The 25,329-nt window shown below is 37.6% G+C and overlaps 1 protein-coding gene and 1 long non-coding RNA gene across 11 annotated transcripts in view; one reads left to right on the top strand and one right to left on the bottom strand.

Annotated features, from left to right (window-relative positions):
• STYXL1 (serine/threonine/tyrosine interacting like 1) overlaps positions 1-25,329 on the bottom strand; it is an 89,064-nt gene that overhangs the window by 26,851 nt on the left and 36,884 nt on the right. For all 10 annotated transcript variants that reach the window (XM_077140897.1, XM_077140894.1, XM_077140893.1 and 7 more), the window contains 2 exons: positions 22,314-22,459; positions 18,817-18,962 (listed from right to left, as the gene is read on the bottom strand). In XM_077140897.1, coding sequence (XP_076997012.1) covers positions 18,817-18,962; positions 22,314-22,459 — 292 coding nt within the window. The remainder of the gene's footprint in view (positions 1-18,816; positions 18,963-22,313; positions 22,460-25,329) is intronic.
• LOC143667098 (uncharacterized) overlaps positions 18,642-25,329 on the top strand; it is a 43,537-nt gene continuing 36,849 nt past the window's right edge. Inside the window, exon 1 of the long non-coding RNA XR_013167850.1 lies at positions 18,642-18,718. This is a non-coding gene — a long non-coding RNA (uncharacterized LOC143667098). The remainder of the gene's footprint in view (positions 18,719-25,329) is intronic.

The following is a 25,329-nucleotide window of genomic DNA, read 5'->3' as shown; positions in this document are numbered from 1 at the left end:
ATCACCTGTTTAGTTTAAGGTGTATTAGAGAGGCTAGAGAGAAGTACCTGAAACTAGAACTGTGTTCCAGTAGTCATGTTTCTTTAAGATGATTGTATAATGATACAGCTTTCGCAATGTAACTGTGTGGTTTGTGAAAACCTTGTTCTGATGCTCCTTTTATCTACAGCATGGACAGATGAGTAAAAAATATGGACTAAAAATAAATAAATAATAGGGGGAACAAATGTTAAAATAAATTGGGTAGAAGGAAATACTGGTGGTCAATGAGAGGGAAGGTTAAGAGGTATGGTATGTATGAGTTTTTTTTCTTTTTTCTTTTTATTTCTTTTTCTGGAGTGATGTAATTGTTCTGAGAAATGATCATGGTGATGAATATATAATTATGTGATGCCACTGTGAGTCACTGATCGCACACCAAGTATGGAATGTTCCTACGTCAAGAATGTTCATGTTGTATGTTGACTGGTTTTATTAATAATTTTTTTAATTAAAAATAAATAAATAAAAAGGTCCTACTTACAATGGGTTCACACCCACAAGAATGGGTGGGTTAACTTCAGGAATATGTTTTTCTGGGATACATAGAGTTCCAAACCACCACACCACGCTTCCCTATGAAGGCTGGTGATTTTCTTATGTACTGTTACTATTAAGGTATGGCTGCTTAGTATTCCAATTCAAAATATAGATTTGCTAGGACACTTGTCCTCTAGTTTTTGTACCTGTAGCCCTGTAAGGCTACCAAAAATTCTACTCAGCTTTTCAGCTTTTCGTTGCCACTTCCATACCAACAGACACCCTTAGTGGAAAAATTGCCCAAGTCCAAGTATTACCTCTATTTTCTCCCAGATTTTAGCCTACCAATTATTCACTGTTTTTTCTGCTCTCTGAGGCCTGAAGCAGAAGAAATATTTATATTTGATTCAGCTTTTCTAGTTATTCTTGTTACGAGTTAGGCCTGAATCATCTAGTCTCCATTCTTCACAAACTATTTCGATTTCTCAATGAACTTTTTTTTCAAAACTTTTTTTGGTAAAATATATAAAACTAAAATTAATTTTAGCCATGTTTTAGTGAATAATTTTGTGACATTAAGTACATTAACAATATTGTTTAACTTTCACCACTACGTGTTCTAGGACAATCTCCTCACCCCACATAGAAACTCATACCCATTAGGTAATAACTCCCCATTCCCCACTCCCCATTCCCTGGTAACCACCATTCTTCTTTCTGTTAGATGGCTTTTTTTTTTTTTGGTATTTTTAAAAAATTTATTAATTAATTAAAAAAATAAGAAACAAAATTAAACATACATAATCAGTAATTCACAATATCATCACCTTGTTGCATATTCATCATTTCTTAGAACATTTGCATTAATTCAGAAAAATTAATGAAAAAGAAACAAAAAGACAATAGAAAAAGAAATGAAATGAACACAGGAAAGAAAAAAAAAAATTATACCTATCATACCCCCTACCCCTTGCCTTCATTGATCACTAGCATTTCAAACTAAATTTATTTTAACATTTGTTCCCCCTATTATTTATTTTTATTCCATATGTTCTACTCGTCTGTTGACAAGGTAGACAAAAGGAGCATCAGACACAAGGTTTTCACAATCACACGGTCACATTGTTACAGCTGTTAGATGGCTTTTTTTTTCTAAACAAGCAAAAGCTGAGAGAATTTATTGCCATCAAATTTACACTAAAAGAAATGTTGCAGGAATTGTTTTCATTCTAAAGGATAATATTTCCAAATGGAATCTCACATTTACACAAGGAAATGAACAGTGGAAATAGTAAATATGGACATTAGAAATATAATATATATGTGTATGAAGCTTATTATTTAAAATTTTTATTTAAAAGATGGTTGTTCAAATAAAAATATGTTATGTATATTTAGCACAGAAAACATTGGGGTAATAGACTTATCTTTTGTAAGGTAGTACATTGCAGGGTGTGCTGGTTTAAAGGATTATGTACTCTAGAAAATCCATGTTTTAATCCTGATCCAATCTTGTGGGAGCAACCATTTCTTTTGTTTTATTTATTTAAGAAGACAAACAATACACTTAGAACCACCAACAATGGATATCTTAGTTAGCTTAACCATAGGCATAGTTAAATAAGGAGTCCATATAATCATTGTAAAATCTGTGTTTGCACAGTAAGTTTCATAAACCAAGTTAGAATTAAGGCAACAAGGGAAAAAAATCTACATATTCAGATAGCAAAATTCTTTAAGTCTAAGTAATAAACACTAACTTAGATATCATTTAATCAGCTGCCAAAACTGTGAAGGTTCTCAAAATATCAAGTAGAAAGTTCTTACAAATATCTGCATTGCTATAGTAAGGACCTATGTTACTAAATATTTTCCTGATTTTAGGAAAATATGAAGATACAAATATTTTAACAATTAACATATGGAAATCTTAACCACCTAAAATAGAGATCTAAGTTAGTTCATCCATAGGCATATTAAAAAAAAACTAGAAGCTGCATCTGAGCTATAGGGTTTTTTTGTTTTTTTTTGTTTTTGTCTGTCTGTTTGTTTGTTTGTCTTTTTTTTCTTTTCTTGTTCCTTTTCTTTTTTTTACTACAATTATTTTTTTAATTTTTTTCTCTATATTAACATTCTATATCTTTTTCTGTTGTTTTGCTAGTTCTTTTCCTAAATTGATGCAAATGTACTAAGAAATGATGATCATGCATCTATGTGATGATGTTAAGAATTACTGATTGCATATGTAGAATGGAATGATTTCTAAATGTTGGGTTAATTTCTTTTTTTTTTCTTTAATTAATAAAAAAAATAAATAAATAAACTACATAATAACGAAAAAAAACTAAATAATCATCATAAAGCCTGTTTGTACAATATGTTTCATAAACCAATTAAAAATTAAAGCAAGGGAGGAGAGGGCCAAGTGGCAGCTTAGTAAGTTGTGGGATTTAGTTCGTCCTCCAGAACAGCCACTAAATAGTCAGGAACAGGACAGAACAACTGCAGGGGCCACGTCAGTGACTGGATACACAGCGTATCCCAGTCTGGACTAGCTGGACCAGCTGAGAGCCCCCAGAACCATGAGTTCCCCAAGCCACAGTGGCTGGTGCCCCTGCCTGACAGGCTGCTTCCCAGAGGGGAAAGGAAAGGGACATTACCAGTAGCACTAAGCTCCAATTGTGGAATTAATTCACAAATTCTGACTACTAAAAATAGGACCCCAGCTCAGCTGAACTGCATCAAAGTAGAGGTTGCTGATTTTTGCCCCGGTGCAGAGGGCACAGGGCTGATGGAAAAAGAAAAAAGAAAAAAAGAAACAGATGTTTTTTGGATCAGATAGCATATAATACTTGAAAGGGTCTGGGCCCTGAAGGAAAGGAGGGGGCACATAGGATCTGAACATACACAAAGCAACATACCAACTTATGCTCTTGATTGGCAAACCCTATGAATGGGGGTCCTGCTCTAAGAAGGATTTTTCTCTTTCTTTTTTGTGGCGGTGTTTCTAAAAGGCTTGACTGCCTTTGGATACAGCGGCATGGCTTCTCAGGCTGCAACTGCCCCAGGCATAGGTAGAAACAAGCTTGTTGGAGAGCTTATCTGGAGCCTGTGCCTTTCCCAGGAGAGGGGTAAGGCCCAGCTCAGGTGGATTCCCTCCCTCAAGGAATTCAGACACCAGGGTTTGGAAAACTGAAGCAATTAGCCAGACTACAACCTCTCCTCTGTCTCCACCCTGCCCCAAGCAGGAAGAGTCTGCTGAAGTTAAAGGTACTGCATCACCTTCTGCTGGTGGGACCTTCAGGCAGACAAGCCCCACATACTGGGCAGGATAGGAAAAACACAGAGTCCAGAGATTTCACAGGAAAGTCTTTCACCTACTGGTCTCACACTCAGGGAAAACTGATACAGGTGACTCTTTCCTCCTGACAGGAGGCCAGTTTGGTCTGGGAAAATCCAGGTGGGGTCTATAATACCTAAGTAGACCCTTCTAAAGTTGGGCGGGGGAGGGGGGAGGCACCATACAGGCAGAACAAGAAACAAGAAAACAAGAACTGATAAATTCTGCTCTGTTAAACAAAACCCAAGCTAGTGGTCCAGAATAAGCTGAACTGAATGTCAAAGAACAAATAGACAACAAAGTCATCCAGTAAGAAAATCCTAGGTAAAAGAAGTGAAAACAATCTCCAGAATAAACTAATTAAGGTAATCAAATGCCTAGACGCCAGCAAAAAATAACAACTCACACTAGGAAAATTGAAGATATGGCCCTGTCAAAGTAACAAACCAATAATTCAAATGAGATACAGGAGTTGAAATAATTAATTCAGAATGTTCGAACAGATATGGAAAACCTCATCAAAAAATCAAATCAATGAATTGTGGAAGGATATAAAGAAGGCAAGGAATGAACAAAAAGAAGAACAAAAAGAACAGAAAAAACAAATCATTGAACTTATGGGAATGAAAGGCACAGTAAAGAGGTGGGAAAAAAAACAATGGAAACCTACAATGTCAGATTTCAAGAGGCAGAAGATAGGATTAGTGAACTGGAGGGCAGAACATCTGAAATCTGACAAGCAAAGGAAAATACAGGGAAAAGAATGAGAAAATATGACCAGGGACTCAGGGAACTGAATGACAACATGAAGCGCATGAATATACGTGATTGTGGGTGTCCAGAAGGAGAAGAGAAGGGAAAAGGAGGAGAAAAGCTAATGGAGGAAATTATCACTGAAAATTTCCCAACTCTTATGAAAGACTTAAAATTACAGATCCAAGAAGTGTACCCCAAATAGAATAGATCCAAATAGACATACTCCAAGATGCTTACTAATCAGAATGTCAGGTGTCAAAGAGAAAGAGACAATCTTTTTTTATTATTAATTTTTTAATTTTCTTAAAATAACCAAAAAAGACCAAACAAACGCAAACATTCTTAACTTTTTTTAATATTATTAAAGTTTTTCCAATTCTGATATATAATGTCCTTTCATAATATCTATTTTTTATTGTTTTTATGTGTTTTGTTGGCATTGCTTTCTTTCTTTTTTTTTTTTACACGGGCAGGCCCAGGCAGGGAATCGAACCCAGGTCCTCTGGCATGACAGGCAAGCATTCTTGCCTGCTGAGCCACCATGGCCCCATTCTTAACTTTTGATCATTCCATTCTACATACATAATAAGTAATTCACAATATCATCACATAGTTATCACAAAGCTATATCATTCGATTATAGCTTTCACAATGTGACTGTGTGATTGTGAAAATCTTGTGTCTGATGCTCCTTTTATCTACCTTGTCAAGAGACGAGTAGAACATATGGAATAAAAATAAATAATAGGGGGAACGAATGTTAAAATAAATTCAGCTTGAAATGCTAGTAATCAATGAAAGGGAGGGGTAAGGGGTATGGTACGTAAAATTCTTTTTTTCTTTTTCTGTTTTTGTTTTATTTTTCTGTTGTCTTTCTATTTCTTTTTCTGAATTGAAGCAAATGTTCTAAGAAATTATCAGGATGACGAATGTGCAACTATGTGATGATATTGTGAATTACTGATTATATATGTAGAATGGAATGAGCACATATTAAGGATGTTTGCATTTCTTTCTTGTAATTTTTTTAATTAATAAAAAAATTATTTAAAAAAAAGAAACATGGTTACTGGAACACAACTCCACATTTTTAGGCATTCTCTCCAGCCTCTCCACTACATCTTGACTAACAAGGTGATATCTGTTTAATGCATAAGAATAACCTCCAAGATAACCTCTCGAATCTGTTTGGAATCTCTCAGCCATTGACACTTTATTTTGCCTCATTTCACTCTTCCCCCTTTCGGTTGAGAAGGTTTTCTAAATCGCCTGATTCTGAGTCACAGCTCATTCTAGGGTTTTTCTCAATCCCTTGATGCTGAGTGAAAGAGAGAATCCTAAGGCAGCAAGAGAAAAGCAATCCATCATATACAAGGGAAGCCCAACAAGACTATGCATAGACTTCTCAGCAGAAACCATGGAGGCAAGAAGACAAGGGGATGATATATTTAAATTACTAAAAAAGAAAAACTGCCATCCAAGAATCCTATATCTAGCAAAATTATCCTTCAAAAATGAGGGAGAAATTAAAACATTTTCAGACAAAAAAATCATTGAAAGAATTTGTGACCAAGAGACCGGCTCTGCAAGAAATACTAAAGGGAGCACTAGAGGCAGATACAAAAAGACAGGAGAGAGAGATGTGGAGAAGAGTGTAGAAATGAAGACTATTGGTAAAGATAAAAAGAAGAAAAATTAGTTCTGACATATAAAATCCAAAAGGCAAAATGGTAGAAGGAAGTACTACCTGTACAGTAATAACATTAAATGTTAATGGATTAAACTCCCCAATGAAAAGACAGGACCCATCTAAAATGCTGTCTATAGGAAACACATCTTAGACCCAAGGATAAACAGGTTGAAAGTATAAGGTTGGGAAAAGATATTTCATGCAAATAGCAATCAGAAAAGAGCAGGAGTAGCTATACTAATATTCAACAAATTAGACTTCAAATGTAAAACAGTTAAAAGAGACAAAGAAGGATACTATGTATTAATAAAAGGAACAATTCAACAAGAAGACATAACAATCATAAATATTTATGCACTGAGCCAGAATGCTCCAAAATACATGATGCAAACACTGAAAACACTGAAAAGAAAAATAGACACATCTACCATAACAGTTGGAGACTTCAATTCACCACTCTCATCAATGAACAGAACATCTAGACAGAGGATCAATAAAGAAACAGAATTTGAATCATACAATAAATGGGCTAGACTTAACAGATATTTATAGAACATCACACCCCACAACAGCAGGATACACCTTTTTCTCAAGTGCTCACGGATCATTCTCAAGGATAGACCATATGCTGGGTCACAAAGCAAATCTCAATAAATTCAAAAAGACTGAAATCATGCAGCACTTTCTCAGATGATAAGGGAATGAAGTTGGAAATCAATAATAGGCAGAGGGCCAGAAAATTCACAAATATATGGAGGCTCAACAGCACACTCTTAAACAACCAGTGGGTCAAGGGAGAAATTACAAGAGAAATCAGTAAATATCTTGAGGCAAAGGAAAATGAAAACACAACATATCAAAATTTATGGGACAGGGCGGGCCGCGGTGGCTCAGCGGGCAAAGTGCTTGCCTGCTATGCCGGAGGACCTCGGTTCGATTCCCGGCCCCAGCCCATGTAACAAAAAACGGAAAAACAAAATATAATAAAACAAGAAAATGTTTAAAGATGTTTCCCTTTCTTCCTTCCTTCCTTCCTTCTATCCTTCCTTCCTTCTCTCTGTCTTTCCTTTAAAAAAAAAAAAAAAAAAAAAAATTTATGGGACACAGCAAAGGCAGTGCTAAGAGGGAAATTTATTGCCCTAAATGTCTATATCAAAAAAGAAGAAAGGGCAAAAATCGTGGAATTAACTGTCCAGTTGGAAGAACTAGAGAAAGAACAGCAAACTAACCCCAAAGCAAGCAAAAGGAAAGAAATAATGAAGATTAGAACAGAAATAGATGAAACTGAGAACATAAAAACAATTGAGAAAATCAACAAAACCAGAAATTGGTTCTATAAGAAAATCAATAAGATTGATGGGCCCTTAGCAAGATTGACAAAAAGAAGAAGAGAGAGGATGCAAATAAATAAAATCAGAAATGGAAAAGGAGACATAACCACTGACCCCACAGAAATAAAAGAAGTAATGAGAGGATACTACGAAGAACTTTATGCTAATAAACACGATAATGTAGATGAAATGGACAATTTTCTAGAAAGGCATGAACAACCAACTTTGACTCAAGAAGAAATAGACGACCTCAACAAACCAATCCCAAGTGAAGAAATTAAATCAGTCATTAAGAAGCTCCCCAAAAAGAAAAGTCCAGAATGAGATGGCTTCATGGCTTCAAGGTGAATTCTACCAGACAGTCCAGAAAGAATTAGTACCAATCCTGCTCAAACTTTAAAAAAAAAATGGAAGAGGAGGAAAAACTACCTAACTCATTCTACGAAGCCAACATCACCCTCATACCAAAGCCAGACAAAGATATTACAAAAAAAGAAAACATTGAACAATCTCTCTAATGAATATAGATGCAAAAATCCTCAACAAAATTCTAGCAAATCGAATCCAGCAACATATTAAAAGAATTATACATCATGACCAAGTAGGATCCATCCCAGGTATGCAAGGATGGTTCAACATAAGAAAATCAATTAATGTAATACACCATATCAATAAATCAAAGCAGAAAAACCACATGATCATCTCGATTGATGTGGAAAAGGCATCTGACAAAATTCAACATCCTTTCCTGTTGAAAACACTTCAAAGGATAGGAATAGAAGGGAACTTCCTCAAAATGATAAAGGAAATATGTGAAAAACCCACAGCTAACATCATCCTCAATGGGGAAAAACTGAAAACTTTCCCCCTAAAATCAGGAACAAGACAAGGATGTCCACTACCACCACTGTTATTCAATATTGTGGTGGAAGTTCTAGCCAGAGCAATTAGAAAAGAAAAAGAAATACAAGGCATCAAAATTGGAAAGGAAGAAGTAAAACTCTCACTGTTTGCAGATGATATGATACTATATGTCAAAAACCCTGAAACATCCACAGCAAAACTACTAGAGCTAATAAATGAGTACAGTAAAGTGACGGTTACAAGATCAACACTCAAAAATCTGTAGTGTTTCTATACACTGGTAATGGACAATCTGAGGGGGGAATCAAGAAAAGAATTCCATTTACAACTGCAACCAAAAGAATAAAGTATTAAGGAATAAATTTAACTAAAGAGACAAAAGTCCTATACAAACAAAAACTACAAGAAATTGCTTAAAGAAATCACAGAAGACCTAAATAGATGGAAGGGCATACTATGTTCATGGATTGGAAGGCTAAATATAGTTAAGATGTCAATTCTACCTAAATAGATTTACAGATTCAATGCAATGCCAATTAAAATCCCAACAACTTACTTTTCAGAAATAGAAAAACCAATAACCAAATTTATCTGGAAGGGCAGGGTGCTCCAAATAGCTAAAAGCATCCTGAGGAAAAAAAAAAAAATGAAGTCGGATGTCTCACGCTACCTGACTTTAAGGCATATTATGAAGCTACAGTGGTCAAAACAGCATAGTACTGGCAGAAAGATAGATATACTGACCAATGGAATCGAATAGAGTGTTCAGATATAGGTCCTCTCATCTATAGACAGTTGATCTTTGATAAGGCAGTCAAGCCAACTCACCTGGGACAGAACAGTCTCTTCAATAAATGGTGCCTGGAGAACTGGATATCCACATGCATAAGGATGAAAGAGGACCCATATCTCACACCCTATAGAAAAATTAACTCAAAATGGATCAAAGACCTAAACATTAGACCTAAGACTATAAAGCTGCTAGAAGAAAATGTAGGGAAGTATCTTACAAATCTTATACTAGGAGGCGGTTTCCTAGATCTTACACCCAAAGCACAAGCATTGAAGAAAGAGATAAATAAATGGGAACTCCTCAAAATTAAACACTTTTGCACATCAAAGAATTTCATCAAGAAAGTAAAAAGACAGCCTACACAATGGGAAACAATATTTGGAAACAATATATCAGATAAAGGTCTAGTATCCGGAATTAATAAAGAGATTGTTCAACTCTCAACAAAAAGACAGCTAACCCAATTACAAAATGGGCAAAAAACTTGAACACACACTTATCAGAAGAGGAAATACAAATGGCCGAAAGGCACATGAGGAGATGCTCAACTTCCCTGGCTATTAGGAAAATGCAAATTAAAACCACAATGAGATACCATCTCACACCCACCCGAATGGTCATTATCAATAAAACAGAAAATACCAAATGCTGAAGAGGATGTGGAGAAAGAGGCAAACTTATCCACTGTTGGTGGGAATGTCAAATGGTACAACTGCTGTGGAAGGCAGTTTGGTGGGTCCTCAGGAAGCTAAGTATAGAATTGCCATATGACCCAGCATTACCATTGCTAGGTATCTACTTAGAGGACATGAGGGCAAGGACACAAATGGACATTTGCACACCAATGTTTATAGCAGCATTATTTACAATTGTGAAGAGATGGAAACAGCCCAAATGTCCATCAACATACAAGTAGCTAAACAAGCTGTGGTATATACATATGATGGAATATTATGCAGCTGTAAGACAGAATAAAGTTATGAAGTCTGTAATAACATGAATGGACCTCAAGGACATTATGCTGAGTGAGATTAGCCAGAAACAAAAGGACAAATACTGTATGGTCTCACTGATATGAACTGACATTAGTGAATAAACTTGGAGAGTTTCATTGGTAACAGAGACCATCAGGAATACAAATAAAATAGATATTGGGGCTGAAGGGATACAGATTGTGCAACAGGACTGATTGCAAAAACTCATAAATGGATAGCACAATACTACCTAACTGTAATACAATTATGTTAAAACACTGAATGAAGCTGAATGTGAGAATGACAGAGGGAGGAGGCTGGGGGCACAAATGAAATCAGAAAGAAAGATAGACAATAAAGACCGAGATGGCATAATCTAGGCATGCCTAGAGTGTATAATGATAGTGACTAAATGTACAAATTTAAAAATGTTTTTGCATGAGGAAGAACAAAGAAATGTCATTACTGCAGGGTGCTGAAAACAGATGCTAATTAGTATTTTAAAATTTCAACTTATGTGTGATACTAAAGCAAAAAATGTTTATTTGGTACAAAATTTATATTTTGACTAGTGCAGTTCCTAATATAACTTATGTGGACAGCTTAATTCAACACCATAAGTATATGGAACCTTGAGTAGGGCATGAGGTTTTGGAGGTTTGTCTAGAGTGATGCCCCAATAAATCCCAAAGTGATTTGAACAGTGAGTAAAAAAGTATTTGCAAAGTCCCCTTGGGGGAATGGCAAGAAAGGGGGAAAATTCAACTCCCCAATTGGAGAATTTGTAATATTCTCACAAGCACTGGGGACAACCAAAGCAATTGGCTGAGTCCGCAATCTTGGGGCTTATTCATATGAAACTTAATCCCACAAAGGACAGGTGAAGCCTACTTAAAACTAGGCCTAAGAGTCACCCCCAAAAGAACCTCTTTTGTTGCTCAGATGTGGCCTCTTTCTCCAGTCAACACAACAAGCAAACTCACCACTCTCCCCCTGGCTAAGTGGGACATGACTCCCCGGGGTGTGGACCTTCCTGGCAATGTGGGACAGAAATCCTAGAATGAGCTGGGATTTAGCATCAAGGGATTGAGAAAACCTTCTCAACCAAAAGGGGGAAGAGTGAAATGAGACAGAATAAAGTGTCAGTGGCTGAGAGATTCCAGAGTCTAGAGGTTATACTGGAGGTTATTCTTATGCATTAGATAGATATCAACTTGTTAGTCAAGATGTGATGGAGAGGGTGGAGGGAACTGCCTGAAAATGTAGAGCTGTGTTCCAGTACCCATCCATTATATAATGGATGATTATATAATGATATTGCTTTCACAATGTGACTGTGTGATTGTGAAAACCTTGTGTCTGATGCTCCTTTTATCTACCTTATCAATAGATGAGTAAAACATACAGAATAAAAATAAATAATAGGGGGAATAAATGTTAAAATAAATTTAGATTGAAATGCTAGTGGCCAATGAAAGGGAGGGGTAAGGGGTATGGTATGTACGAATTTTTTTCTGTTTTCTTTTTATTTCTTTTTCTGAATTGATGCTAATCTTCTAAGAAATGATCATGATGATGAATATGCAACTATGTGATGATATTGGGAATTACTGATTATATATGTAGAACAGAATGATCATATGTTAAGAATGTTTGTGTTTGTTATTACATTTTTTCAATTTAAAAATTAATTTAAAAATTGATGACTATGCAACTATGTGATGATATTGTGAATTACTGATTATATATGTAGAACAGAATGATCATATGTTAAGAATGTTTGTGTTGTGTTTGTTATTACATTTTTTTAATTTAAAAATTGATGACTATGCAACTATATGATGATATTGTGAATTACTGATTATATATGTAGAACGGAATGATCAAAATAGGAATATTTGCGTTTAATTGGTGTTTTTTTGTATTTAAAAAATATAAAAATAAAAAAAATAAAAGCAAGGAAGAAAAGTCTATAAATACAGATATCAGAGTATTATTTGATTAACTATCAATACTGTGTGCATTCTCAAAATATCAAGTAAAAATTTATTACAAATACCAACTTTGCTATAGTATGAGTTATGTTACTAAATATTTTCAAATTTTTTATTCCAGGAATTTATTTTTTCTAATATAAAACCTACCTATAGTTTTTTTGTTAACTTTTTTTAATTGTAAAATATAACACATATATACAAAGGAAAGAAAGAAAAAAAGCAATAATTTTCAAAGCACACTTCAACAAACAGCTACAGAACCGTTCCCAGGGTTTGTCATGTGCTACCATGCCCTCAACTCAGATTTTTCCTTCTTGCTGCTCCAAAACATTGGCAGCTTTATCAGAGTCATAATAATGGAATAATACAGTATCTGTCTTTTTGTGTCTGGCTTATTTCACTCAACATTATGTCCTCAAGATTCATCCACATTGTCATGTTTGGGGACATCCTTTTGTCTAAATGCTGCATAATATTCCATTATATGTATATACCACATTTTGTTTATCCACTCCTCCCTTGATGGGCACCTGGATTGTTTCCATCTCTTGGCAATTGTGCATACTGCTGCCATGAACATCGGTGTGCAAATGTCTGTTTGTGTCACTGCCCTCAACTCTTCTGTGTATATGCTGAGTATTGGTATTACCAGGTCACAGGGCAACACAATATTTAGTTTTTGAGGGATCGCCAAACTGATTTCCACAGTGGCTGAACCATTTTAAATTCCCACCAACAGTGAATAAGTGTTCCAGTTTCTCTGCATCCTCTCCAACATTTACCATTTCCTGTTTGTTTAATAGCAACCATTCTTATAGGTGTGAGGTGATATCTCATTGTCATCTTAATTTGCATTTGCCTTATAGCCAATGAAGATGAGCAGTTCTTCGTGTGCTTTCTAGCCACCTGTATTTGCTCTTCGGAAAACTGCCTATTCATTTCTTCTGCCCATTTTATAATTGGGTTGTTTGTTCTTTTGTTGGTGAGCTGTATAATTTCTTTATGTAGATAGGATATCAAGCCTTTATCTGCTTTGTGGTTTCCATATATTTTCTCCCATTGAGTTGGTTGCCTCTTCACCTTTTTAACAAACTCCTTTGAGGCACAGAAGCTCTTAATCTTAAGGAGTTCCCATTTGTCTATTTTTTCTTTCACAGCTTGTGCTTTGGTGTAAAGTTTAAGAAGCTACCTTCTATCACCAGATCTTGAAGATATTTCCCTATATTTGTTTCAAGAAGTTTTATGGTACTGGCTCTTACATTTAGGTCTTTGATCCATTTTGAATTAGTTTTTGTATAGGGTGTAAGGTAGGGGATCCTCTTTCATTTTTCTGGCTATTGAAATCCATGCCCATTTACTGAAAATACTATTTGTCCCAATTTAGTGGATTTGGGGTCTTACTGAAGATCAAATGTCCATAATTTTGATGGTCAATCTCTGCACTCTCAATTCTATTCTACTGGTCAGTCCTTCTGTCTTTGTACTAGTACCATGCTGTTTTGACCACTGTGGCTTTAAAATCAGGAAGTAATATGCCTCCCAGTTCACTCTTCTTTTTTTTTAGAACATCGTTAACTATTCAAGGTCTCTTTCCCTTCCATATAAATTTGATAGCCAGTTTTTCCAAGTCTTCCAAGTAGGTTGTTGGGATTTTTATTGGTATTGCATTGAATCTGTAGATCAGTTTAGGTAGGATTGACATCTTAATGATATTCAACCTTCTTATCCATGAGCATGAAATATCCTTCCAGCTATTTAGGTCATTTTTTATTTCTTTTAGCAATTTTTTGAAATTTCCTGTGTATAAGTCCTTGACATCCCTGGTTAGGCTTATTCCTAGATACCTTATTCTTTTGGTCAATATTTTGAATGAAATTTTTTCCTTAGTTGTCACCTCAGATAGGTCATTGCTTACGTATAGAAATATTACTGATTTTTGTACATTAATTTTTAGCCTGCCACTTTGCTGAATTTGTTTATTAGTTCAAGTAGTTTTACTATAGATTTCTCAGGATTTTCTAAATATGGGATCATGTCATCTGCATATAATGAAAGTTTTACTTCTTCCCTTCCTCGTTGGATGCCTTTTATTTCTTTCTCTTAACTAATTGCTCCAGCTACTACTCCTAATAAAATGTTGAATAATAGTGGTGACAGTGGGCATCCTTGTCCTGTCCCCAATCTCAAGGGGAATGCTGTCAATTTCTCACCATTAAGTATGATGCTGGCCATAGGTTTTTCATATATGCCTTTATGAATATTGAGAAAGTTTCCTTCGATGCCTAACTTTTTTTTTTTTTTTGACATGGGCAGGCACCGGGAATCGAACCTGGGTCCTCAGGCATGGCAGGCAAACATTCTTACCTGCTAAGCCACCAAGGCCCGCCCTCGATGCCTAACTTTTGAAGTGTTTTTATCAGGAAAGGATGCTTGAGTTTGCCAAATGCTTTTTCAGCATCCACAGATATAATCATGTGATTTTTCCCTTTCAATTTGTTGATGGCTGTAATACATTGATTAATTTTCTCATGTTGAACCACCCTTGCATTCCTGCTATGAATCCCACTTGATCATGATGTATAATTCTTTTAATATGGCATTAGATATGATTTGCTAGTATTTTGTTAAGAATTTTCACATCTATGTTCTAAGGGAGATTGATCTGTAGTTTTCTTTTCCTGTATTTTCTTTATCCAATTTTGGAATTAGAGTGATGTTAGCGTCATAAAATGAGTTATGAAGTTATGTTAGCGTCATAAAATAGTGTTCCTTTTTTTTTTTCTTAATTTTTTGAAAGAGTTTGAGCAGGATTGGTGTCAGTTCTTTTTGAAAAGTTTAAAAAATTCTCCTGTGAAGCCATCAGATCTGGGGCTTTTTTGTGTGGGAAGATTTCTGATGACTGATTGGATCTCTTTACATGTAATTGGTTTGTTGAGAGTTTCTATTTCTTCTCGAGTCAGTATGGGTAATTTTTGTGTTTCTAGGAATTTGTCCATTTCATCTAAATTATCTGGCTTGTTGGCATATAGTTGTTCATAATATTCTCTTATGATTTTTAAAATTTCTTCATGATCTGTGGTAACAACCCCCCTTTCATTTCTGATTTTATTTATTTGTGTCCTCTCTCTTTTCTTCTTTGTAAGTCTAGCTAGGGGATCATCAATTTTATTAATTTTCTCAAAGAAGCAACTTTTAGTTTTGTTGATTCTTTCTATTGTTTTATTGTTCTCCAGTTTGTTTATTTCTGCTTTAGTCTTTATTATCTCTCTTCTTTTATTTGCTTTGGGGTTAGTTCGCTGTTCTTTCTCTAAATTTTCCAGGTGAGCAGTTAAATCCTCAAGTTTTGCTTATTCTTATTTTTTAATATAGGCATTTAGGGCAATAAATTTCATTCTCATCACTGCCTTAGCCGCATCCCATAGTTTTGATATGTTGTATTCTCATTATCATTTGTCTCCAGATATTTACTGATTTCTCTAGTTATTTCTTCCTTGACCCACTGATTATTTAAGACTGTGTCGTTTAATCTCCATTTATTTGTGAAAGCTCTGGTTCTTTGGTGATTATTAATTTCCAGCTGTATTCCATTGTGATCAGAGAAAGTGCTTTGAATAATTTCAATCTTGTTAAATTTATAGAGACTCAGTTTATGTCCCAGTATATGATTTATCCTGGAGAATGTTCCATGTGCATTAGAAAAGAATGTGTATCCTGGAGTTTTGGGATGTAATGATCTCTATATGTTTATTAGATCTATTTCATTTATCTTATTATTTAGGTCCTCTATTTCCTTGTTGATCCTCGATGAGGTTGTTCTATCTGTAGCAGAGAGTGGTGTATTGAAGTCCTCCACTATCACTGTTTATATGTTTATATCTCCCTTCAGTTTTTCCAATATGTGCCTCATGTATTTTGGAGCCCTTTGATTAGGAATATATACATTTATTATTGTTATTTCTTCCTGGTGAATTGTCCCTTTTATTAATATGTAGTGTCCTTCCTTGTCTCTTATGATGTCTTTAAATTTAAAGTCTATTTTGTCTGATATTTGTATAGCTACTCTGCTTTCTTTTGGTTACAGCTTGCATAGAAGATCTTTTTCCATCCTTTCACTTTCAATCTAACTATGTCCTTGAGTCCAAGATGTGTCTCTTGTAAACAGCATACAAATGGATTATGTTTTTTCATCCATTCCGTCGGTCTGTTTCTTTTCATTGGTGAGTTTAGTCCATAAACATTCAAAGTATTTACTGTAAAAGTAACTCTTGATTCTACCATCTTGTCCTTTAGTTTTTATTTGTCAGATCTGCATATTATTTCCCTTATCTCTCTCTTTTCCTTTAAATTACCTTTACTCATATTCTTCAATTCTGTGCCCTCCTCAAGACCTCCCTCTCCTGTCTTTTTTTTTTAATCAGCTGGCAGGGCTCCCTTTAGTATTTCTTGTAGGACTGGTCTCTTGTTGACTAGTTCTCTCAATCTTTCTTTATCTTTGAATATTTTAATCTCTCCCTCAATTTTGAAGGATAACTTGGCTGGATAAAGAAGTCTTGGTTGAAAGACTTAGTCATTCAGGATCTTAAAAATATCACACCACTGCCATCTTGCTTCTGTGGTGCCTGTTGACTAGTCTGATGTCAGTCCTATGTGTTTTCCCTTGTATGTTGTAGATTGCTTTTCTCGTGCTGCTTTCAGGACTGTCCTTCCATACCTGACAGTCTGATTAGTATGTCTCAGAGTGGGCTTGTTTGGATTTATTCTATTTGGAGTTTGCTGGGCCTCTATGACATGCATATTCATGCCTTTTATAAGGGTTGGGAAGTTTTCTCTGATTTTATCTTCAACTAACTTTCCCAACCTTTTACCCGTCTCTTCTCCTTCCGGGACACCAATAATTCTTATTTTTTGTGCCTCTTGTTGTTCATCATTTCCCTAAGATCCAGTTACATTTTTCCATCTTTCTTGCCATTTGTTCTTTTCTGTGCTCTAGTTCTATAGTTCTATCTTCTAGCTCACTTATTCTTCCTTCTGCTTCTTCGAATCTGCTATCGTGTGTCTCCAGTACACTTTTTATTTGGTCTACTATATCAGTATTTCTTTATAAATATCCTTGAGTAGTTGTTCCATATTCTGTGTCCCCTCTGGAATTTTGATTTGGTCATTTGACTGGGCCATTTCTGTTTGGATCTTCATGTTTTGTGATTTTCTACTGTGTTCAGGGCATTTGATTATCTTGATATGGTTGTTATGCAAGTTGATTTCCTTCACTCTTCTAAAGTTTTGTATTTGCTTAGTTTTTGCTGAATGTTTCCTTTTGCACTTTGTGTGTTGGTTATTCTCTGCCAAATCAAGATCCAGATCTCATGTAGGGGATACAATTCAACTTAAAGGTCTATTATAAGGTAGGCCGGAGTGCATGAGTACTCCAGTGGCAGAATGGCTGACTACCATGCAGGAGACCCAAGGTGGACTCTTAGCCTGCGGTCCTGGACATTTTCTTCCCATCTTCTATCTCGTTTCACGGAGCAGGAGCAAACTCACTTTAGTACAGTCCACCATCTTTCTGGAAGCCACAACCATTTCTTTTTCTGTTAGCTGGTCTTTAATATCAAATTGTCTAGTTCCTCATGAACGAAAAATTCCATGTACTCCTTGATTGAGATATTTTTGAATTTATAAATTAATTCAGAGAGAAATGACATGTCACAATTTTAGGCTTCCTATCCAAAAGCAGAAAAGCTTTTCCCATTATTCATATTTCCTTTTATCTCCCTCATTAAAATTTTGAAGTTCATTACACAGGTCCTGTATATTTCTTGTTGTTTGTGCTTAGGAATCTTATCTTTTTCCCTTGCTATTGTAAATTGGATTTTTTTTCTCTTCTGCAAGCTGATTATTGTTTTACATAACTCAGTCAACTATCTCAATTTTATATGGCATTTTTTGTTACTAGATCTCTTAGCAAACTCTTGTATATATTTCCACAAACTCTCTGTGGGCTGATCCTTTCCCAGCTTTGATCGGAGCTGGAAGGGGAGGGGTGCAATGCCCTTGGTGTTTGTGACTATACACAGCTGGGAAGACAAAGGTTGGCAAGCAAGGCTGTGCAGGGTTTCCCATTCACTGGACAATGATGAATGTAAGTGTGAGTGTGCATACGTGTGTGTGTTTATGTGTACATATGCCTCCCTCTCACCAGGGCAGATCTGAGGTATGGGGGGCATTTCTCAGAGGGCCTGAGATAGGTAAAGCAGAGCAGAACAGGGCATCTTATACCATGATGTCAAATACCAGGAAAGCATTACCGTTGGTCAGATTTAAAGAGCAAGTATGAGGTCACAGTGGGGGGCAGAGAATGTGAGGATCAGGCCAGAAAACAGATGCAGACCAGGAAGAGAGAAAGCTAATCATTCATACTCCAGTGTGTACTGACTCCTAGGAGCTCTTTCAACTTGTAAGTCCCCTAATGATATAAATGTGTATCACTAGGAATCTTGTAGAAATAAATGATACTTAATCTTTTAAAGCAGACCAATAATATCTCTTACTTACAATGGTCCTGTCTCCATGGAGACGTTGACATGTGCTTTGATTTTCAAATCTTTCTGAATCTTAGGGTCACAGGCTTGACTGAAATTGCCCAAATAGATTTTGCCTGGCATTATCTCGACAGGGTATGGTTGAAATGCATCCAGTTCCTGAGGTGGGGAAAGAGAAAGGCTGCTGTGAGAATATTCCCCCAGGGAAGAATGTTTCCTTGTCTTCTGACATGTGGCTCTGCAAACAAGCTCAGAAAGACAGTACCCCAGGACAGTGACTTAGCCAGAGATTTGTGCTTTCAGAGACTGCCGAAGAGCCATTTGCGTGAGATGGAGGGCTGGGAGTGAGGGGCTGAGCCACAGCCCTCCAGATGCCCAGGTGCCCCTGGTAAGGTATACCGAGACTGCAGGGGAGAACCCTGTGGTCCCCAACTGCACAAACCCAGGGCGGGTCCAGCCGGGGGTGGGGCAAGGCAGGGAGGGACAGCCCTTTCATTAGGCTTTTTAAACACCTTCTAAAAAGCAAAACAAACAAAAGAAGGATTTGCACACACCTTGTTTGCTATTAGGAAATGAATTCTGAGGAAGGGTTCGAATGTATAGAGGGGCCGGGAAAGCCTGGTTCATTGGAAGAGTCCTGAACTCCAGGCCCAAATTCCTAATAATACAAATTTGGTTTCTTTGAAAATGAAAGAAAGAGGAGGATTATTTCTACATTTGCCAAAGTGTGTTCTAAGAAACACTGGTTCCTCACGATGCACTGTGAAGAAAGGGTCTGGAGAACCAAGTACAAATGATACCCTTCTCTCAGAAACAATGTGCATTAACAACTCGGGGTTCTAGGAAGTCCTGCCAGAAAGAAATCCAATAACTGTATAACCTGATGTTCTCCAATAGGTTATACTAGAGTCCACTCTGCCCCAGCAATACTCCACCAGAAGTACTTTCGGAAATGTTAGAACTTACCCCACACCAGGCCCTGAGAGCCACCCCCAGCCACGGCTCCAACCCCCATCTTTCAATCAATTTAAAAAGAGTGGGAGCAAGAGAAGAAAGTCACAGGTTGATACAAAAGTCATTAAAATGTACAGTTTAAATAGTGCAGTCCATTGCAAGTCAATTACCCTTATTAAAGTTTTTAAAGGAAGAGATAGAGAGGGAGGGAAAGCTCAGCAGCAATGTTTGCAGAGAAGAAACTACTCCCTCCCCACCCTGCAGAGACAGGGAGGGGTATGCCTAGAAAATTCCTTGGAGCATGATGGAAAGCCTGGCGGAGGGGAGAATGGCTGCCCCTTTGTCGTGCTGCAGACTCAGAATGCTGCTATCTGCAAGGGAGGCAGGAAGAAATCCACTGGAGAGCTGGACGTGTGTCCCCTGGACTTGGAGCCACGTATGAACTGGTATGAACTAGGATCAGCTTTTCACCCGAGGCCAGCTGGAGCTGCCAACTAGTGGCATGAGCAGCAGCTGCAGGGAGCTCTGCCTGGGCCTCCTGATCCACGTCTCATGCTCCCTGGGTTCTTTCCCAGGACTCAGGGGAAAGAGTGTGGAAACAGAGGGGGCACAGGAGTCATGGGCTGCCAAGTTGGGGGTGTACTCCTGCGGGGGTTGAAGGGAGCCACAGCTGGTTCTCTTGTAAGGATACTAAGTAACAGAAGGAAGCTCCTCCCCATCACTCCCAGAAAAGGGAAGGGGAGAGATGTCCTCAAAGCAGCCCCACACCCCTCTCCTCTCCAAGTACCCTGCAACCAAAGGCTGCCCAGCTCTGGGCTTGGGAAGAGAGAAGCCTTGATTCAGATTTGAGGTTGGAATTTTTCATTGGCCTGGCTTGTGCTAGATTCATTGTTTTTACTCGCTTTTTACAAATTATACAAATTTCAAAAATATACAGAAGTAGAGAGAACAGTATAATAAACCCCTGCAATCATCACCCAGCTTCAAACATGATCAACTCATGGCCAAATGCAGCGTTTCATCCTTACCCTCCCTAATTCCCCAGCCCAGCCCAGACCATTTTGAAGAAAATTCCAGGCATCATATCATTTCACTGTAACCATAATAATGTCATCACAACCTAAAGAAAAAAACAAACAATAATTCCTTCATATCATCAAATATCCACTCTTAATGATAACATTTCCTTGATCGTCTTGCAAATAGTTGCTTGTTTTGCAATTTGTTTGCTTAAATCGGGGTCCAAATATGACTGAACCAAAAGTGGCTGGGAAAGCACAGAATCTGCCTGAGAGGTTGCCAAGGGCAGGAAAGAGAGAACAGCTGAAGGCAATTGTTAGGGAAAAAATGAAACCACTCCAGGTTCATATTCCACTGAGGTCAGACTCTTCAATAAACCAGAGACACACAGTGCCCCCTCTGGGGCCTGCCCCTGCCTGCACATCCCGGCCCTCAGTGTTTGGCCTCCTCATACACTGTCCTTGTCCCTTGGTTCCCACTCATCCCTTGGTTACCGCATCCTTCTCTGTATCTCCTGGGTCCTGGCAGGGTTTTGGGGACCAGACAACCAAGGATGGAGAGGCAGCCTTTAGTCAAGACCTCCCTGACTTTGAGGACAGCCCACCAGCCAGAAGGCCCTATGATGCTCTGCCCTCTGGATGCCTTCCCAACTTTTTTGTATTTTTAATTTTTTTATTATATCATATAACATATATATACAAAGCAAAGAAAGAAAAAAGCAGTAATTTTCAAAGCACACTTCAACAAGTAGTTACAAGACAGATCCCAGAGTTTGTCATGGGCTATGATTCCATCGTCTCAGATTTTTCCTTCTAGCTGCTCCAGAACACTGGAGGCTGGAAGGAAAAATAAAGAAATATATATAATATTTTGATCATCACAATCAATTTTTTTACTTTTTCATGAAAAATAGCACATACACAAAAAAGCAATAAATTTCAATGCACATCACAACAGTTAGTTGTAGAACAGATTTCAGAGTTTGGTATAGGTTACTATTCCACAATTTTAAGTTTTTCCTTCTAGCTGCTCTAAGATACTGGAGACTAGAAGAAATATCAATATAATGATTCAACAATCATACTCAACTGTTAAACCCTTCCTTCTCTGTATAACTCCACCTTCTCCTTTGACCTTTCTCCCACTCTTTAGGGGTACTTGGGCTATGCCCGTTCTAACTTTTTTATGTTGCAAAGTGCCGTCGATAATATGGGAGAAAGGAATGGAACTAGTTGACGTTCTGGAGAGGGTGGCCCCTCTACATTTCCGGACTGAAGTGGTCCAGGGACCCTGGATGGGCCCCCCACCTCTTAAACTACACTGGCCTTTGCTGAAGAACGGACAACTAGGAATTCATCCTGATGAGCTGAGTCTCCCGGCGTGCCAGGTTCAGTTCCCCAGCCCAGACTTGTCGGCCTCCTCCATTGCCTCTCTCTTTCCCATGTCCTCAGTCTCCTCCTTTCCTTCCCCCCACTCCTCGTTCCCCAGGCCCGGCTTTCACGCCCAAGCCCCCCTGTGCTCAGCGTTCCACCTCACCTGGGGCATCCAGATGATCTTCTGGGTCCTGAGGAAGTGGTACATGGCCGAGAAGCGCTCGTAGCCCCCTCGCAGGATGTAGACGGGGTAGCGGGTGAAGTGGGACAGGACTTTGCCACACTCAACAGCAGCTCCGAAAACCGGCACTAAGAGTGGGGACCGAACAGATGAATGTCCCCTTGTGCTCACCATTTGTCGAAAGCTGGGCATGGATGGCCACCTTATCCTGACAAATGATCACTTAGAAAGCTGGAGCAAATATCAATAGGGATGCAGGGTACAGTGAATATATGCCAGCTTTGCTGGGATATAGCTCTCATGCAATTCAATTCGCCCATTTAAAGTGTCAAATTCGGTGCTTTTCAGTTTATTCACAAGGTTGGGCAACCACCGCCACAGTCAATTTTAGAACATTTTCATCACCCCACAAAGAAAGCCTACCCCCATTAGCAGTCACTCCCATTTTCCCTCAACTCTTCACCACCACCCCACAGCCCTAGACAACCATGGATCTATTTTCTGTTCTATGGATTTGCCTATTCTGGATGTTTCCTAAAAATGGTATCATATAATACATGGCCTTTTGTGGCTGGCTTCCTCCCCTTAGCATGGTTTTCAAGGTTCATTCATGTCATAGCTTGTGTAAGTACTTCTTTCCTTTTTATGGACAAGTAATAGTCCATCAAATGGAGAGACCACATTTTGTTTATTCATTTGTCAGTTGCTGAAATTTTGGGTTTGTTTCCACTTTGGGGCTATTATTAATAATGCTGCTACGAACACGCATGTATACATTTTTGTATGGACAAATGTTTTCATTTCTGTGGGTTATATACCTAGGGTAGAATTGCTGGTTCATATTAAACTTTTGAGGAACTGCCACCCTATTTTCCAAAGTGGCTGCATGATTTTGCATTCCCACCAGCTGCATATGAGGGTTCCAGTTTCTCCACATCCTCGTCAACACTTGTTATTATCTGTCTTTTTTATTATGGTCATTGCAAGCTCATTGTGGTTTTGACATCAATTTAATCTTAAAGCCTTAATTGATCTGCAGAGTCACTACCTGGCTGTATGCGAGTTAGATAATTTGGATAACTTTGGATAATTAAGTTTGGATAATTAAGGCTAGGCTAAGAAAGAGAAACATGTGTAGCAGACTTCCATAAGCCAGCTAAAGGGAGAAAGAGAAGGGCCTGGACCCTGGCTTTTACACTGAATTTTTGCGCAGGGAGAGAAGGCCAATTCCAGCAGGGACTGTTGAGGACATCAGTGGCTGGGATCCAGAATGGAAAGACTGCTCTTGGAGGAAGAATCTAGAGTCTGTAGCCAGGCAGGGGCTAAGCCCCCCCAACTTCCCACCCAGAAGGTGTGGCTCAGAAGCCAAAGAGTCCAGCCACTGGGTCTCACAGCCCCTGTCTCCCTCTTTTTTTTTAATTTAATTTATTTTGTACCATCAAACCAAACAACATACAAACATGAACATTCTTAACATACAAACATTCCGTGCATGGTGTACAATCAGTGGCTCACAATATCATCACATAGTAGTATATTCATCACCATGATCATTTATTAGAACATTTGCATCACTCCAGAAAAAGAAATAAAAATAAAAAGCTCACACATACCATACCTCTTACCCCTCCCTCTTATTGACCACTACTATTTCCATCTACACAATAGATTTTAACCTTTGTTCCCCCTATTTTTTTCTATACCCCTTACCACACCCTTTCCTTGTTCTCTAGTATTTCAATCTACTCAATTTATTTTGACATTTGTTCCCCCTATTATTTATTTATTTTTAAGCCATATTTTTTTACTCATCTGTCAATATTGTAGATAAACAGAGCATCAGACACAAGGTTTTCACAATCACACAGTCACACTGTGAAAGCTATATCATTATACAATCATCCTCAAGAAACATGGCTACTGGAACACAGCTCTACATTTTCAGGCACTTCCCTCTACCCTCTCTAATATACTTTAAATTTAAAAGGGGATATCTATAAAATGCATAAGAATAACCTCCAGGATAACCTCTTGATTCTGTTTGAAATCTCTCAGCCACTGACACTTTATTTTGCCTCATTTCTCTCTTCCCCTTTTCGGTCAAAAAGATTTTCTCAATCCCTTGATGCTGAGTCCCAGCTCATTCTAGGATTTCTGTCCCACATTGTTAGGGAGGTTTACACTGCTGGGAGTCATGTCCCATGTAGAGAGAGGGAGGAGGGTGAGTTTGCTTGCTGTGGTGTCTGAGAGAGAGATAGGCCACATCTGAGCAACAAACGAGGTTCTCTTGGGGGTGACTCTTAGGCCTAATTTTAAGTAGGCTTAATCTATCCTTTGCAGGGATAAGTTGCATATGAACAAACCCCAAGATTGAGGGCTCAGCCTATTGATTTTGTTGTCCCCACTGCTTGTGAGAATATCAGGGATTCTCCAAATGAAGAAGTTGAAATTTCCCCCTTTCTCGCCATTCCCCCAAATCGACTTTGCAAATACTCTTTTATTCACTGTTCAAATCACTCTGGGATTTGTCGGGGCATCACTCTGGACAAACCTACAATTCTCATCAGGTTCCATTGATGTTCAATTAAACTGTTCATATAAGTTATATTAGGAAATGCACTAGTCAAAATATAAATTTTGTACCAAATAAACATTTTTTGCTTTAGTCTCACACATAAGTTAGTTTTAAAATATGAATTACCATCTATTTTCAACACCCTGCAATACTGACATTCCTTTGTACTTCCTCATGCAAAAACACTTTAAAATTTGTACATTTAGTCACTATCATTGTACACTCTAGGCATTCCAAGATTATACCATCTCAGTCTTTATCATCTATCTTTCCATCTGGTTTCATTTGTGCCCCCAGCCTCCTCCCTCTATCATGCTCATATTCAACTTCACTCAGTGTACTAACATCATTGTGCTACAATTAAGTAGTATTGTGCTGTCCATTTCTGAATTTTTACAATCAGTCCTGTTGTACGATCTGTAT

The sequence above is a fragment of the Tamandua tetradactyla genome, chromosome 23, assembly GCF_023851605.1.
Source record: "Tamandua tetradactyla isolate mTamTet1 chromosome 23, mTamTet1.pri, whole genome shotgun sequence".
In the NCBI taxonomy this organism is placed as follows: Eukaryota; Metazoa; Chordata; class Mammalia; order Pilosa; family Myrmecophagidae; genus Tamandua; species Tamandua tetradactyla.
This window is presented reverse-complemented; position numbering and strand designations above follow the sequence as displayed.